This window comes from Hipposideros armiger, unplaced genomic scaffold (assembly GCF_001890085.2).
Source record: "Hipposideros armiger isolate ML-2016 unplaced genomic scaffold, ASM189008v1 scaffold_486, whole genome shotgun sequence".
Classification (NCBI taxonomy): domain Eukaryota; kingdom Metazoa; phylum Chordata; class Mammalia; order Chiroptera; family Hipposideridae; genus Hipposideros; species Hipposideros armiger.
This window is the reverse complement of record NW_017731836.1, coordinates 1,339,833-1,354,505: the sequence shown is the minus strand read 5'-3', so window position 1 is coordinate 1,354,505 and position 14,673 is coordinate 1,339,833. Positions and strand designations below refer to the sequence as shown.

At 36.7% G+C, this 14,673-nt stretch overlaps 1 protein-coding gene and 1 pseudogene across 1 annotated transcript in view; one reads left to right on the top strand and one right to left on the bottom strand.

Annotated features, from left to right (window-relative positions):
* LOC109395820 (collagen alpha-4(VI) chain-like) overlaps positions 1–14,673 on the bottom strand; it is a 100,937-nt gene that overhangs the window by 38,790 nt on the left and 47,474 nt on the right. Inside the window, exons 11-15 of the mRNA XM_019667146.1 lie at positions 12,953–13,006; positions 9,649–9,711; positions 9,246–9,311; positions 2,181–2,234; positions 2,028–2,063 (exon numbers count right to left, since the gene is read on the bottom strand). Of these exons, the coding sequence (XP_019522691.1) occupies positions 2,028–2,063; positions 2,181–2,234; positions 9,246–9,311; positions 9,649–9,711; positions 12,953–13,006 (273 nt within the window). The remainder of the gene's footprint in view (positions 1–2,027; positions 2,064–2,180; positions 2,235–9,245; positions 9,312–9,648; positions 9,712–12,952; positions 13,007–14,673) is intronic.
* LOC109395815 (leucine-rich repeat-containing protein 34-like) lies at positions 2,839–5,139 on the top strand (annotated as a pseudogene).

Here is a 14,673-nt window from a genome sequence, read left to right as displayed (position 1 = left end):
AAGAAAGGAAGAAAGGAAGGAAAGCTAATACTTAACTATCAGAGAAACTGGAATAGTTCTTTCTACTCAACTGCTAAAATTCAAGAAAATTGCCTTTTAGAGCTCATCTTGAATCAAGCAAAGTTTACCAAATAAAAGTGGAGGAAAAATCCTTCAGAAGACTCCATCAACAAGGAATTACAAATTCACAATATATTTTAGCTGTAAGTACATCCTGAACAAGAATCCAGGTTAGGAACTGAACCTTGACCATACTGCAAACCCAATGTATTTACTGTACAATAAATGTATCATAACAGTAAATGTATTTAAGTTAAAATACAGAAAACAAGAGAAAGGGAGTCAGAAAAACAAAATTTCTTTACTCTTGAGTATAAAAAATTTTAAGGGGTTAAAGAATTCTTGGTCAGGGTCTAGCTAAGAAAATAAGATAGAATATTCCACAAATAAACACATAATAAGAGCCCAGAGGGAAACCTATTCTGATTCAGAAACATACCAGGTGACTCAGGTCCAAATTACAATCAACAGAGGAAAAAGAAAAAAAAGAAAAGAAAGAAAGAAATAGATAAACATCCAAAACTGAAAACCAGGAAAGAGCAAAATAAACATGTTGTTTAGAAAAATGGAAACGATACCAGGAAGAACAGCCCAAAGAGATGAAAGTGTGTGCTCCTGAAGATCTGGGAATCAGGAACAGGGAGGAAAAATGGGCAGGGAAATATTTTTCATTATAAGCCTGAGAGAGCAATTGCACAGGCTTGGCTCTGATTTGAATTAAATAAAAAAGAAAGACATAGGAGATAGAGTGACCTAGGGAATCAAAAATAACCAAGACCCAGCTGAGCAGCAGACCCACCATTAATGGATATTTAGATAAATTACACATCGCATCACAAAAGAATTAAATAATTTAAGAGTAGGCAACTCATTCCACTGCCTAGAGCCACTTAATTTCTCCAAAACTTAGCCTTGTTGATTGCAGTCTATTTCTTTCTGCCTTTTAGGGGATTAAAAACAACGGGATAAAATGATATTTCAAGACATTATTTATTTCACAAATGTTAAGATTCAATTACTAGCACAAAATATTATCTAAGGGTTTATTTTTAATCCTAATGTTGCATGAACAATAATATTTTATTTGGTGTCAACAAAACTTTTTTGAATGTTGAGACTTGGGATTTCTCAATATTCATGCTTTTCCAACATGTTTGGTTTGAAGACATATGAATCTAATCTTTTATACCTAGGTCCTAACACACACACACACACACACACACACACACACACACACCCATTCCCAGGTTCAGAGATGACATTAGTCAATCTCTGACTTCTCCATCCTTAAATCATGAGAATACTAGAAAATATAATGCAGCAAAGCATGACCACACTATGTTAGAGATGTCTATACAGTAAACTTAACTCTTGTGCAAAAACTTCTTGGATTTTTCCTGTCTCCACCAATTACTAGCTATGTTACCTCTGACAAGTAACTTCACTTTGCTAAACCTGTATTTCCTGTTATTCATAAAAAGTAATCAATGATGCTCAGAGATCCAAGGGCTGTAGAAAAGTTTACATGAGGGAATATAAATAAAGGTCTAACACAGTGACTGGTGCTAGATAAATGCTTAGTAAAATACCGTTTCCCCCACAGAGCTATACCCTCAAATCACGTAATTCCCCCTTTGGAAAGAGTAAAAGCTCAATCTTTTCCCTTCATTTAGTGACTATGAGATTCCTTTATGCACTCATAGGAAGTTCTACTCCTTTAAGTGGAAAAAAATATTATTCTGAAAGTAAAAGCCATTTTCTTAGATATTAGCTTCTTTTCTTCTTTTCAATCTAAATTAGCAGGTTGGAGAGGGAGCAGAGAAGAACCATATAAACTTTCCCTTCTTCATTGAAAATGTTAAGGAAACTTCCCAGTGATCCTCACGCAATCCTTGACCTCTCAGAGAGAACTATTTCAAGCGCCATATATGTGGAACAAGAAGAAACCCTTTCCAGAAGGCACTGACCTGCAATCCTGGTAGACCTCGTCTTCCTCTTGATCCCTAAGAATAAAAGGGAAACGGAGACCTGAGGGAAGGGAACAGCCAATTTTCACCCCAGCATACCTCTCTCTTCCACAAAAGCAGGTGAAGTACATTCCCATGAGCAGTTATACTTACCTGAGGGCCAACATTTCCGGTTTCTCCATGAGGTCCATCAAAACCAGAATATCCCTGAAAAGCAAGAGGTAAAGGGAAGATCAGTTTAGATGTCTATAATACTTTTAGATTTATTCTCTAGACATGGGCTGTCCACTATAGAAGCCACTAGCCACATGTGGCTATTCTTTAAATTCATTAAAATTAAAATTTAATTTTAAATGTCATTCCTCAGCTGTACTAGGCACATTTCAAATGTTCAGTAACTCCATATGGCTAGTGGCTACCATATTACACAGCACAGATATAGACTATTGCCATGATCTCAGAAAGTTCTATTGGTCAGCACTCCTCTAGAAGCAAATGGATTTAATTCAGGTGTTTTAAAATATCCATGTTGACTCTGAGCCCTACTCCAGCGGATCACAGCTGTAAGAAATAGGGTGTCCTCCAGCACCAGCCTGGCCGGGAAGAAAAACGTAAGGGGCACCAGAGCCCTAGCTGTGGGGTCGCGCCAGCTGATTTCGCCGAGCAGGCTGGGGGCCCAAGGCGACACATCGATAGGATATCCCGGGAACCCCAGCTGTGCCCGGGACTTTGGGATATCCCCCAAAAGCAGGCAGCAAGAGAGTCCCAAGTCCCCGAGGGGGGTTCCCCTCCCTTTGCATGATAGATTGTAATGAAGGAAGCCTCAGAACCTATTGGCAGTCTCCAGGAACAATATAATAATCTAGGTATGGAAATATCCCAGAAAATTAATCCTTTTGTAGTGCATATACTCCAAGGAGTGGATGAAGAAATTGAAATGGGATTGGAATGAATCACATTAATCATTGCTGGTAACAATCACTGAATACCAGTGGAAAGAGTAACAAGTAAAGATTTTTGGGTTCTTTCCAAAATTTCAGAGAAGAATTCATATATTAATGGTTTGGATGTTAGATATAACCTCCTCAGTGATGTTGGCACATTACTATGCAGCAAAACTGCTTCAGAAATAATGCAATCTCATTTACTTAAACCTTATGTTTAATGATAGTGGGCCTGAAGGTGGAGAACTGATTGCTAAAGCACTATATAAGAATACAACTCTGAAATACCTAAGAATGACTGGAAACAAGGTTGAAAATAAAGGTGGAATGTTTTTTGCTGCCATGCTACAAATTAATTCATCCTTAGAGAAGTTAGATCTGGGTGACTGAGATCTGGGAATGCAAAGTGTGATAGCATTTGCTACAGTCCTAACTCAAAAACAAACAATTAAAGGAATAAACCTAAACCGACCTATATTGTACCATGAACAGGAAGAATTCACAGTTCATCTCAACTGCATGTTAAAGAAAATCACTGCCTTGTTGAACTACACGTGTATAAGCACGGCATAAGAAACAGTGTTATAAAACAGTGATGCGATGCACTGTATCTGAACAAAGACCTGCACTACCTTGATGTCAGCTGAATAGAAAAGGCAGGAGCAAAGTATCTCAGTGAAACACTTCACACAACAGGAGTTTTCAAGCATTGTCAACAGTCAACAACAACACAGAAGGGGAAGGGCTTGTTGCACTTTCAAAATCAATGAAAGCAAATCCCACCCTCTCTAATATCTACATTTGGGGAAACAAATTTGAGGAGGCTACCCGTGTAGCATATTCAGACTTAATTCAAATGGGCTGTGTAAAACCAGACAATACAGATGTGGAGCCATTTGTGGTGGATGGACGTGTGCATCTTGCAGAAGTCTCCCATGGCCTTAAAAAGCACTATTACTGGACACCAATTTATGGAGAAGCTTGTAGCCGCTCAGCTAATGCAGGTTTTAGTCTTGTACCAGTAAGTGGACATCTATGAAAAACAAGCTCTAAAATAATTTTCACATATTTGTCTGACTATGTTCACAGAGATTAGTATTTTAATGCCTAATTAAATTTTTCTTTCATAAGTTAGAACAAGTTATTTTTACCAAATGTGTAAGATATGACTATATTAAAATTTGTATGACTGTCCATTATGAAAAAAAATCAAAGAAAATATCCATGTTGATGATTAGATAAAGAAGATGTGGTACATACGAGTGTATACAATGTATTAATAATATTACTCAGCCATAAAAATGAATGAAATATTACTGTTTGTTCCTACATGGATGGGCCTAGGGGGTACTATGCTATGAGAAACAAGTCAGACTGAGAAAGACAAATACTGTATGATTTCACTTATATGTAGAATCTAAGTAACAAAATAAATGAACAAACAAAACAGAAAGAGACTCACAGATACAGAGAACAAACTGATGGTTGCCAGATGGGAATAAGGTTGGGGAGCTGGGTGAAAAAGGTGAAGGGATTAAGTACAAATTGGTAGTTACAAAATAGTCACAGGGATGTAAAGCACAGCATAGGGAATATAGTCAGTAATATAGTAATAACTATGGTTGGTGCCAAATGGGTATAAGTCTTATTGGGGGGAATCACTTCATAAATTATATAAATGTCTAACCACTATGGTGTATGCCTGAAACTAATATAAAATAATATTGAATGTCAACTATAATTGAAAAATAAAATAAATAAATAAGCCAAAGAATAATAACATTTAATTGTATAGATTAAATAAATAAATAATCAATCCATGCTGTAGGCACCTTTCCCCAAAGATCGTTTGTTTGACAACTCAGGGTTTACCACGCTGGCACTGTTGTCATACATATTCTCCAACAAGCCATGCTTCCTGTTTGAAAAACGGCACTTCCTTTTCTACCTGCATCCTATAGGCTACACAGTGGCAGACAGAAACAGAAGGTATAACAGCATGTCTCTGCACATGTGGAGTGATCAACATGTACAGACGATGACAGAGGGAGAAGTTATACACAGTCATAAAGAGGAAACTCTCTAGTGCTCTCAACTTTTTTCAGGTCAGAAATGGGAAAATGAGTGGTGTTCAGAGAAAGAATGAGTCCATCTTTCGGGAGAAATGAATACCATCTGATCCCAAGTAGAGATATCTTAGAGTATTATCCAGTGAAGTCACATGCCAAACTCAATAAAAATACAGAAATTTGGAAAAAATGTGAAATGCAGAAACAAATGTTTTGTATAAAGTGTTCTTACAACTGTTATCTATAACAGATTAAATTCTGAAAAATTTATACATCCCATAACCTGAGGGAAGTGTTAATTACGGTAGAAATGTTTATTGAAATAGTATGCAACAATTAAAAATTATGTTTATCAAAAGTTTATGAAGTAGAAAAAAATGTGCTATAATGTTCTTTACGAGTATGCTAAAATCTGTGTAAGACTAATTCATCCCAAATATGGAGAAAGACAGTCATTTGCTTATATTGTACTAGAATATTTTTTTAATAATCCCATGGGATCCTCATCTGACTTTTCCAGAGAAAATAAATTTGCCATCAACAAGTTAGGAAAGTTCGGTACACTGATGGTTTTCTTGCTTACTGGAACTACTGATTTTTTTCTCAACATTTTATTTTTCTGTATTCCCAAATATCTGTAGTGTGATTTTTATAATGGGATTTTTAAAAAAATAATGTAGGTTGTATGAGGGAGAAAGCTTTAGATACAGCGTTCTCACAATTGGTCTAGATATAATAGAGATTCTTTCTGAAAATGTTTATCATTTCAGCAGTAAACAGTTTTTTGCATCCAGCATAATAAATGAATTATTTGGGCCGATGCAGAAACCACAGGGTAAAAGATTATTGGGAAATGAAAAACTTAGTCTCAGAGTATCATTGCCCAGATTACTTAATCATTAAGAAAGAAGAAAGTATGTTCACAATAGATAGATTTGGTGAACACCATCTTAATCAACTGACCAAATTAATGTAGTAGTAATAAAAAAAGACTAACATAGTGTCCCTCCTGGTAACTGAGAAGGGTACAGCATTTCTTAATCTCTTTCCAAAGATGTTTAACTTGAATATAGTCATGAGAAAACAATCAGACAAATTGTTACTGAGGGATGTTTAGCAAAATAACTAGTCTGGAATGTCAGTGTCATGTAAACAAACAAATAACTGGACACTGGTTGTGATTAAAGGATACTATAGAGGCAAGACAATTAAATGTGTTGCATGATCCTTGATTAGAACCCAGAACAATAAAAATAGCCATAAAGGATATTGTTGGGGCAAGTGTGGAAATCTCAATATGGACTGTATAATGGAAATAATTTTGCATCAATATTAAATTCCTTAAGTGTGATGATTGCATTGTACTTACATAGAGAATGTCCTTGTTTTTGAAAGATACTTGTTGAATATTTAAAAGCAAAATGTCATGATGGCTTCAATTAATTCTCAAATGGCTCAGCAAAATATATACATATATTATCTATGTATTTCTATAGAGAGACATGAAGTAAATATGGCCAAATGATAACAACTAGCGTTCACTGTGCTATTCTTGCAACTCCAACTTTTTCGGTAGATTTAAATTTTTTCAAATAAAAAGTTGAGGTAAAAGTTATACAGGCTCAACATAGAATCTTTCAATAATTCAGATAATAAGGTTAAGGAAAAGCAATGCATAATTTCTGAGTGTTTATCCTTCCACAATGAATAAATGTAGATATAGTCTATCAATTTGAACCCTTGTTAAATATAGAGTTTTATAATCTGGTTTTTTCACTTAATATTACATCATGAATGGTTTCCTTGTTATGAAATAGCCTTCTAAATTATTTTTCATGGCTTAATAATAGTCTATCGTGTGGATTTGCCATTGTTTATATAAAATATCCCTTATTATTGAACATTTTAGCATTGTAGTGATTAAAAATCACTACATTGATCACCCATGGAGCTGTACCTTTGTGTTGGGCCATGATTAGCTTCTGGATAAACTTATAGAACTGGAAAGACTGGGTCAAAGAATATATATATCTTAAGCTGTGGCAGACACAGTTGGTAGCTACACAACACTCCTCCCCCTTCCTCCTTGCTAAGAAAAACTCAGTTTTGTTTGGGGCAACAACGTGCCCAGATCCAAGGAATGAATGTTGACAGGCCTAAGCCAGTCATGGCAATCTTATTTCCCGTGTCACAGATTTGCTTTCTCTGGTGCTCTTAAAATGGGGTAAGGGCAGATGGGGAGCACAGGACCCAGTCAATGAGCTAAATGAGCTATGAAGAGAATATTGCTGGGAATGCCCTGATGAAAGGAAATTCTTTTTCCTTCTGGCATTTTATGTAAAGGTGAAGGTAAAATTGTTGGGCTGCCAAGCTCAAGGCCCATGCTGAGGGTGGCACTGTGGAAAGAAAGTAGCTGAATCCCTGATGACATCACTGGGTTTTGATGGCATCATTGAGCTGAATCATCTATTCTTGGATTATCAAACATGCTTATTCGCTAAACACTGCCAGTCAGACTTTCTGCCACTTGTACATTAAAAAACATAAAAAACAACAGTCCTAACGGATATCCGTTGCCTAAGATTGCCTTCCAAAAACGGTTGTATTGTTTTTCTTTCACCCCAGAAGTGTGAAAACATGACTGGTTTTCCATTCTTTCCCCAACACTGAGTATATAATAAAGTTTCTCATTTGGGTTTGAAAGACTGCTTCATCAGGGCATCTCCATCCAAATTGCAACATCAAATCTGCTCTTCTGGTCAACTCAAAACTAATACTAATGAAAGAGTGCCCCCTAGAGGGCTGTCTTCTAAATTCTTAGCGTACCCTTTAAGCTGGTCCTGGAAATAGGAAACCATGGGGGACACAAATGCAAAACAACACAGCACTGCCTCAGAGGGTTACAATTTTTGTTTGTACGCACAATTCAGGGATCTGATGTTCCAGGTGAACCTTAGCTAAAGTTAGTGATGGAAACCTCTGAAAGCTGCATGAGGCTCTCCCCATAGCTGTGGTGCTATGATGGACACAGCACTGGACTGTTTAGATGCCTGAGTTCCTTCCCAGCTGTTAAGCCATGAGCAACCCATGGAACCAAACCCAATTTATACACAGATCATGACCTTTCTTCCCATGACAACTACTAGCTCATGGAAACTTTGAAACAGTTTCGCTAATCTGTCCACTTTGCTCAGTCCCATCCCTGAGTGGGTTATTATTATTGAGTGGATATTCTCAGTGCTCTCTAATCTCAGTTCACCAAAGAGAACCTTCTCAGTGGAGTTTGTCCAAAATAACTGTCATTAACAACAGGATGAGAAATTCTTGCAGCAAATTGTGGCAGTTTTTTTCACATAGCTACATAATAATGACCTTGTTACAAACTGGATTTTATTCAGGACTTGGACATATATAAATGGATGTGAACAAGCCGCAATCCAGGAACAATGATAACCTAAGGTTTTGTCAGAGGACGCAAATTGGAGTTCAAAGCAAACAGAGGTTCCTCTACAGTTATAAATATGTTGGTATGCAGACCTCATTCCTGGAAATTGGGAATGATGAGATGTGAGGACTGAGACACTGGGTTATTTTAGTCATTTTTCAGAGTCATGCATTTTAATGTCTAGGACATAAAAACCTAAAAATGGTTTCCAGCAAGTTAGCGTCTGTCAAGTTTAACAAGTCTCTTTCCTTCTGCGATGTCTTCTGTCACGACGCTCCTAGTCTTTAGAACTAGACAGGGATCCTATCTTTAAAAACGGCTAGTACCCGATTCACATCAATCAACACTGACAATGATGGAAAGGAAGCCAGCAGCATAATGACCCTGAGCATCTTTTAAATCAAGACATCATTATAAAATTGGAGAATTTTAAAACTGGAAAGATTTTAGTGATCACTGAGTCTGATGCTTTCATGTTGAATGTGAAGAAACCAAGGACAAAAGAGGTAAAGTAACATGTATTATGAGTGTTGTGAGAGATAAGATTTGTACAGGAAAAAAAAATAAACTTAGGAGACAAGAATGCAAAGAAAAGAATGTAAATGGGGTTCGCATTCAGAGCTGGTATCCATAAACAATGGAGTCCCACAGCGTTGCTCTGGTTTTCTAGCTGATCCAACCAGGATGCCAAGTCTTCTGCACCAGCTAGCATCTTTTCCCATCAGTACCAGTATCCCCAAGCAAACAGAGACCATCTTACCTGATGTCCACGCCTTCCATTTTCTCCCTTAGGGCCTCGGATGTAACTATCAATTCCGGGATCCCCCTGAAAAAATAAAAGATTGCTTACCTCAGATGGACAGGTAAGACAAGAAAAGAAATTACAGGAAGCAGGATTTTTTTTTAAAGGCACAAATTGGGCCCTTTTAATTGTCTAGGCCTACTCAGTAATCCCAAATATGCAATGCAATTAAAATTCCAAACTCTATAAGAACCAAATGTCCTATAAGATAGGTTTTCTCTCAAATCTCTTGTTACAACACTAAAATAGGCTGAATTATGCCTCATGAATGAACAATTAATTGCTCTCTGCCTTTGTGCTCAAGTAAACAGTTTACAAGTCCCTGGATGAAAGCAGCAGAAACCCCTGAGCCACCACTCACAGGGTCTCCCCTTAACCCAGGCTCTCCAAGCTCTCCAGGCTGTCCAGGTGGTCCCGTCAATCCCTGAAATCACACACACACAAACAAGTGTCACTTTTTAAAATCACTTATTGCCTAAAGGAAAGAAAACATTAAGAAGAAAAAATGAGAGTCAAATTAAAAGAGTAATTTAGTACTTGAACTTTAAAGCATTCACTGACAAAGAAGTGAGGTTGAGACACAGAAAAGAATATACAATTATTTGAAATGTGTCATATGCTTGACCCTCGGTGTGCACTACCTCATTTTTAACCATCACAACTCAGGAATCACTCCATTTGCATATGAGGGACCTAAGCCTCAGGGAAGTGGGATCCAGGTCTCCCTACTACCAAATCTCTTGATCTTTCCACTCCTTCCTGATGCTCCCACACAGAAACACATGTAAGAATAAGAAGGCTTTCGCCATCATGAATGTGGGTAGCATTTGCAGAGCACGATCTTATGAACAACAGGAAAAGAGAGAAGAAAATGCTTCCAGAGTTCCTGACTGATATAGACAGGGAACCAGAGGGGTGAAGCAAATTGCCATAAGACTATGACATGATAAGCAAATGGTGACTTCTCTTAAAACTGCCCTTAATGGTACCATACCTGTGTAGTAGTTCCCACAGAGCCGCAGAGTTGGGGACAGCCCCCACCCCAAGAACCTTCCTCAGATGATGTTATGTGCCTAGTTCTGGAGGGTATATGTCCACTCTGAAAATAATGAAGTGGTACCTTTCTCTGAGATCTGGGTGTCAGACACACAAAGAATGGAATGCTCTCTAGGCTCCAAAAGAAGCCTCCTCATTGTAACTTGAGACTTAGCCTTCCCTCTTTTCTGGCCTGATATAATGGTAAAAGTAAGACAGTTAATTCTAATTTCCAATCCTGCTGCTTATTTTACTAGACAGGCAAATTTCTTTGACTTCTCTCAGACAACTTCCTCATTTGTGAAACAGATACACCTATCTCATAGGGTTGTTACAGAGATTACACGGAATAATAAATTAAAATGCTGAGTGCAAAGCCCGGCATGTGGTTCCTCTTATGATTTGTCGAACTCTTAGTCCCTCCTTTTTCTGACCCAGACACTGGCTTTCAGAGTAATATTCCAAACCTGTGGCTTTGAATATGTTTTCCTTGCCTAGAAACCTTCAATAGCACCTGATTACGCAATAGAAAAAAACAAAACCCCTAACCATGGCATTAAAGTGACTCCAAGTTGCTCTTCCACACTTTCCTCCCACTCTTTATATTTCTTATCTCACTTTCCACTCTTGTTGGAGTCCTTGTTTGTTGAAACCCATTCTGAGTTCTTCTAACTCTAAGTCTTTCCTTTTTCTTAACCTGGAGTATCCTGTGTGTCTCTCTCACAGCGGTCTGGATGAAAAATGTCTTGATTTCCTGTGTTTCCTGGAATGCCAGGGTCCTCACCACCCTTCGGCGCCATGATCAAATGTCACAGACCTTAGCATGGAAAGTTAGTCCTTGCCCCCTTCGCTCCTCCTTCACCATCTGGTTGTCATTCATCCTTTAAGTTTCATCCCATCTTCACTCCTGGGATGAAACCTTTCTGACTGCACAGTCTAGATCAGATTTCCCTGTCATTTACCTCTCTTTCATGCACTGACTCAGCAGTAATTGTATGTCTATTTCCATGATTATGTCATTAATAGCTGTCTCTCCTCATAGAGACCAGTTCTGATAAACAGAACCCATGCCTGTTTTGCTCCCCATTCTGCAGTCATACCTGAATGACAATAGATGCTCAAAATTTTGATGATGGAGCTCATGAAGAAACACCACTTTGTTTTAGATTCCTCTCCAAGTCACTGTGCTCCCACCCAGTCTTTTTTTGCACCATTCTTACAGCCTTTCTCTCATGATATCTTGTATTATACTTCTTCCTATAAAAATCTTATCCCTTTCACCAGTTAATAAGCTCTTTGTTGGTCATAACCATGACTTATTTATCTTTGAACTCTTCTTTGTGTCTAGCAAAATGCCTTACAGGTAGGAAACACTTGACAGGTGTTTACTGAATTTAACTAAATTCAATAGAAACTGAATGCTCTTCATTCTTGAAGGAAGGGTGGTGCCTTCTACCTTCTCCAAAATCTGATCCACAAACTGCAAATTAAAAATTAAACCTCCATAAAGAGCCATTTCATATGATTTCCTGTTTCATTTATCAGGAAATCAGTCCACACCTGGAGGTTATTACTCTAATTCCATGAGGAGTACAAATAATAATAATAAGTAAATAAATTTCATCCCCCTTATCTAATCTAATCAATCAACAGAAGCTGATTATTGTACTGTGTTGAGATGGATCCTTCAGGCTGTATTCTAAGTTGGTTAGTAATGTCTATCATTGGCACAGGAAGGAACAGTTGAGTGCATATGCCTTTGCTTACATAGAGACGTAATTACCAGCATGAGGCAGTGTATAGTCACTGTCAAGCATATAGTACAAATAATGTACATTGGAAGGATGTAGAGGAGGAGGAAATCACTACAAATTGACATGGTCAATGAGGGCATCATGAGGAGGAAAGAGAGAAGCTGGAAATTGAAGAAAAAGCGATACTCAAATAAGCACTGAAGATGGAGGCAGGGAAAAGGCATTCTAGGATGGACTGCCTAGCATAAGCCAAGACACAGTGGTGAGCGTGCATAAGGAATCTTCAGGGGACAATGAGTAGTACAATCTGACTGGGAAGGACACTTCTTATTTTTCAATTATAGTTGACATACAATATCGTATTCATTTCAGGTGTACAACATAGTGATTAGACATTTATATACTTTATGATGTGATCACCCTGATAAGTCTAGTACCCACCTGGCACTATACATAGTTATTACAATATTGACTATATTCCCTATACTGTACTTTACATCCCCATGACTATTTTATAACTGCCAATTTGTGTTCCTTAATCCTGGGAAAGACATTTCTTGGCTGAGATTAGTGAAGGATGTGGTTAAAAGAACTTGAACGTAAGGCTAAATCATTGGCAATGGAGACATAAAAGCTTGTGAGATAATGACTGAGAATTACAAAAACTCAAGAAACTTGGTTTACATTATTCATTTCATTATCAACAGAGTCAGGCCTTAAGTTAAAGTTTCCAAATAGTCTTCTAATATTTATTGCCCTTTAACTCTCAATCTAGTACTTAAGCCACTAGATGACTTTTTCCCAAAGCTTAAAAATAAACTATCAAGGTCAGTATAACCAAAAGAAATATGAGAAAAGGATATCCTCAAACTTTACCCGATTTCCCCGATTTCCTTTTTCTCCAGATGACCCTGGGATTCCACGAGTACCCTAAAAAAAGAAAAGAAAAAATAAATATACAAAGAATCTTTGTTATATTAGTCACACCAGAAACTTTTCTCACATAGTTTCACATTCCAGCCAATAGTAGAAAGTTTCTTTACCATTCTATTTCTGAGTGTGGGACAGACTAAACGCCTTGAACAATCCTCCCTTTGAAAAACAATTTAAAATTCCAAATAACAAATTTTAAAATATTTTATACACATTAATGAGCTGATAGAGAAAAGGAGAAATCTTTAGAGTTCAGAATAAAGAGAAAGAAGGAATCCAAAGAAGTAATAGTCATTGGCTGTCCTTAGAATTATCATTCAGTGTGGTGTGAAAAACCACAACTTGATCATCTATTCTAAAGTGGTCCTAGGAGGTAGTGCTACCAATTATGTGGCAGAAGCAAACAGCCTTCAACTCAGACCCTAATGACTTCTCACAGATAAAGTTCAATCAAAAATAAGTTTAAATCAAAATATCACAACACACATGAGGGAGACACCAGGAGGGGGGAGCCAAGAGAAACAACAGACAACAAAATCAGACCAGCAATGATGATAGATATTAGGATTATCACACAGGCTATAAAATAAGTATATTTAATACATTTAAATAAGTTAAAAAAAAAGAATAAGTGAAAGAAAAGGCAAATATAAAAAATAAAAAAAAAGACCAAGTAGATTTGAGAAAGAATCAAACAGAACTTCTTATAGTGGAAATTAGAATAACTGAAATCTATATTAGAATAACTAAAAATCTAATTGACAGGTGAAATGGTATATTAAACACAAGTGACATAAGAATTAGTGAACTAGAAACTGAAGAAATTATTCAGAATGCAGCACAGAAAGACAAAGAAATAGGAAATATGAAAGAGAAGTTAAGAGACATTGAGGTTAGAATGAGGTCTCACAAATTTCTAATTAGCCATTCATAAAGAGATAAGAGAAAATGAAAAAGATAAAAACTTCAAAATGATAATTTGCTAAGAATTTTCAAAAGATTATAGAATACACGAATGTTTAGATTCAAGATCCTAGCAAGTCCCAAGCAGGATAAATAAAAAGAAATACACCTGGACACATCATATTGAAACTGCAGAAAACTGTGAAAGGATTAAGAAGTACAGATTGGAAGTTACAAAATAGTCAAGGGGATGTAAAGTACAGCATAGGAAATATAGCCAATAATATTGTAATAACAATGTATGGTGCCAGGTGGGTACTAGACAAATTATATAAATGTCTAACCACTATGCTGTATGCCTGAATCTAATATAAAATAATATTGAATGTCAAGTGTAATTGAAAAACAGAAAAGAAAAAAATGAAAAAAGGATGTACCTTAAAGTTACAAAGAAAGAAATAAACAAACAAACAAAGAAAGAAACTGCAGAAAACTAGAAAGAACGGGAAATTTTAAAACAGCCTGATATTTCTTTAAGATTGCTGATCAAAGGACAACCATTACTTTGATGGATAATTTAACAATAATGAAAGACAGAAGACAGTAGAAGCCAGAACACTACAAAATAACATTTTTAAAGTGCTGAAAGAAAATAATTGTTTACCCCAGAACTATCTTTCAAGAAAAAGGTTAAAATAAAGAGATTGTCAGAGAAACAAAAACCAAGGGAGTTTATGAACTTCATTAAAGGAAATTCTAAA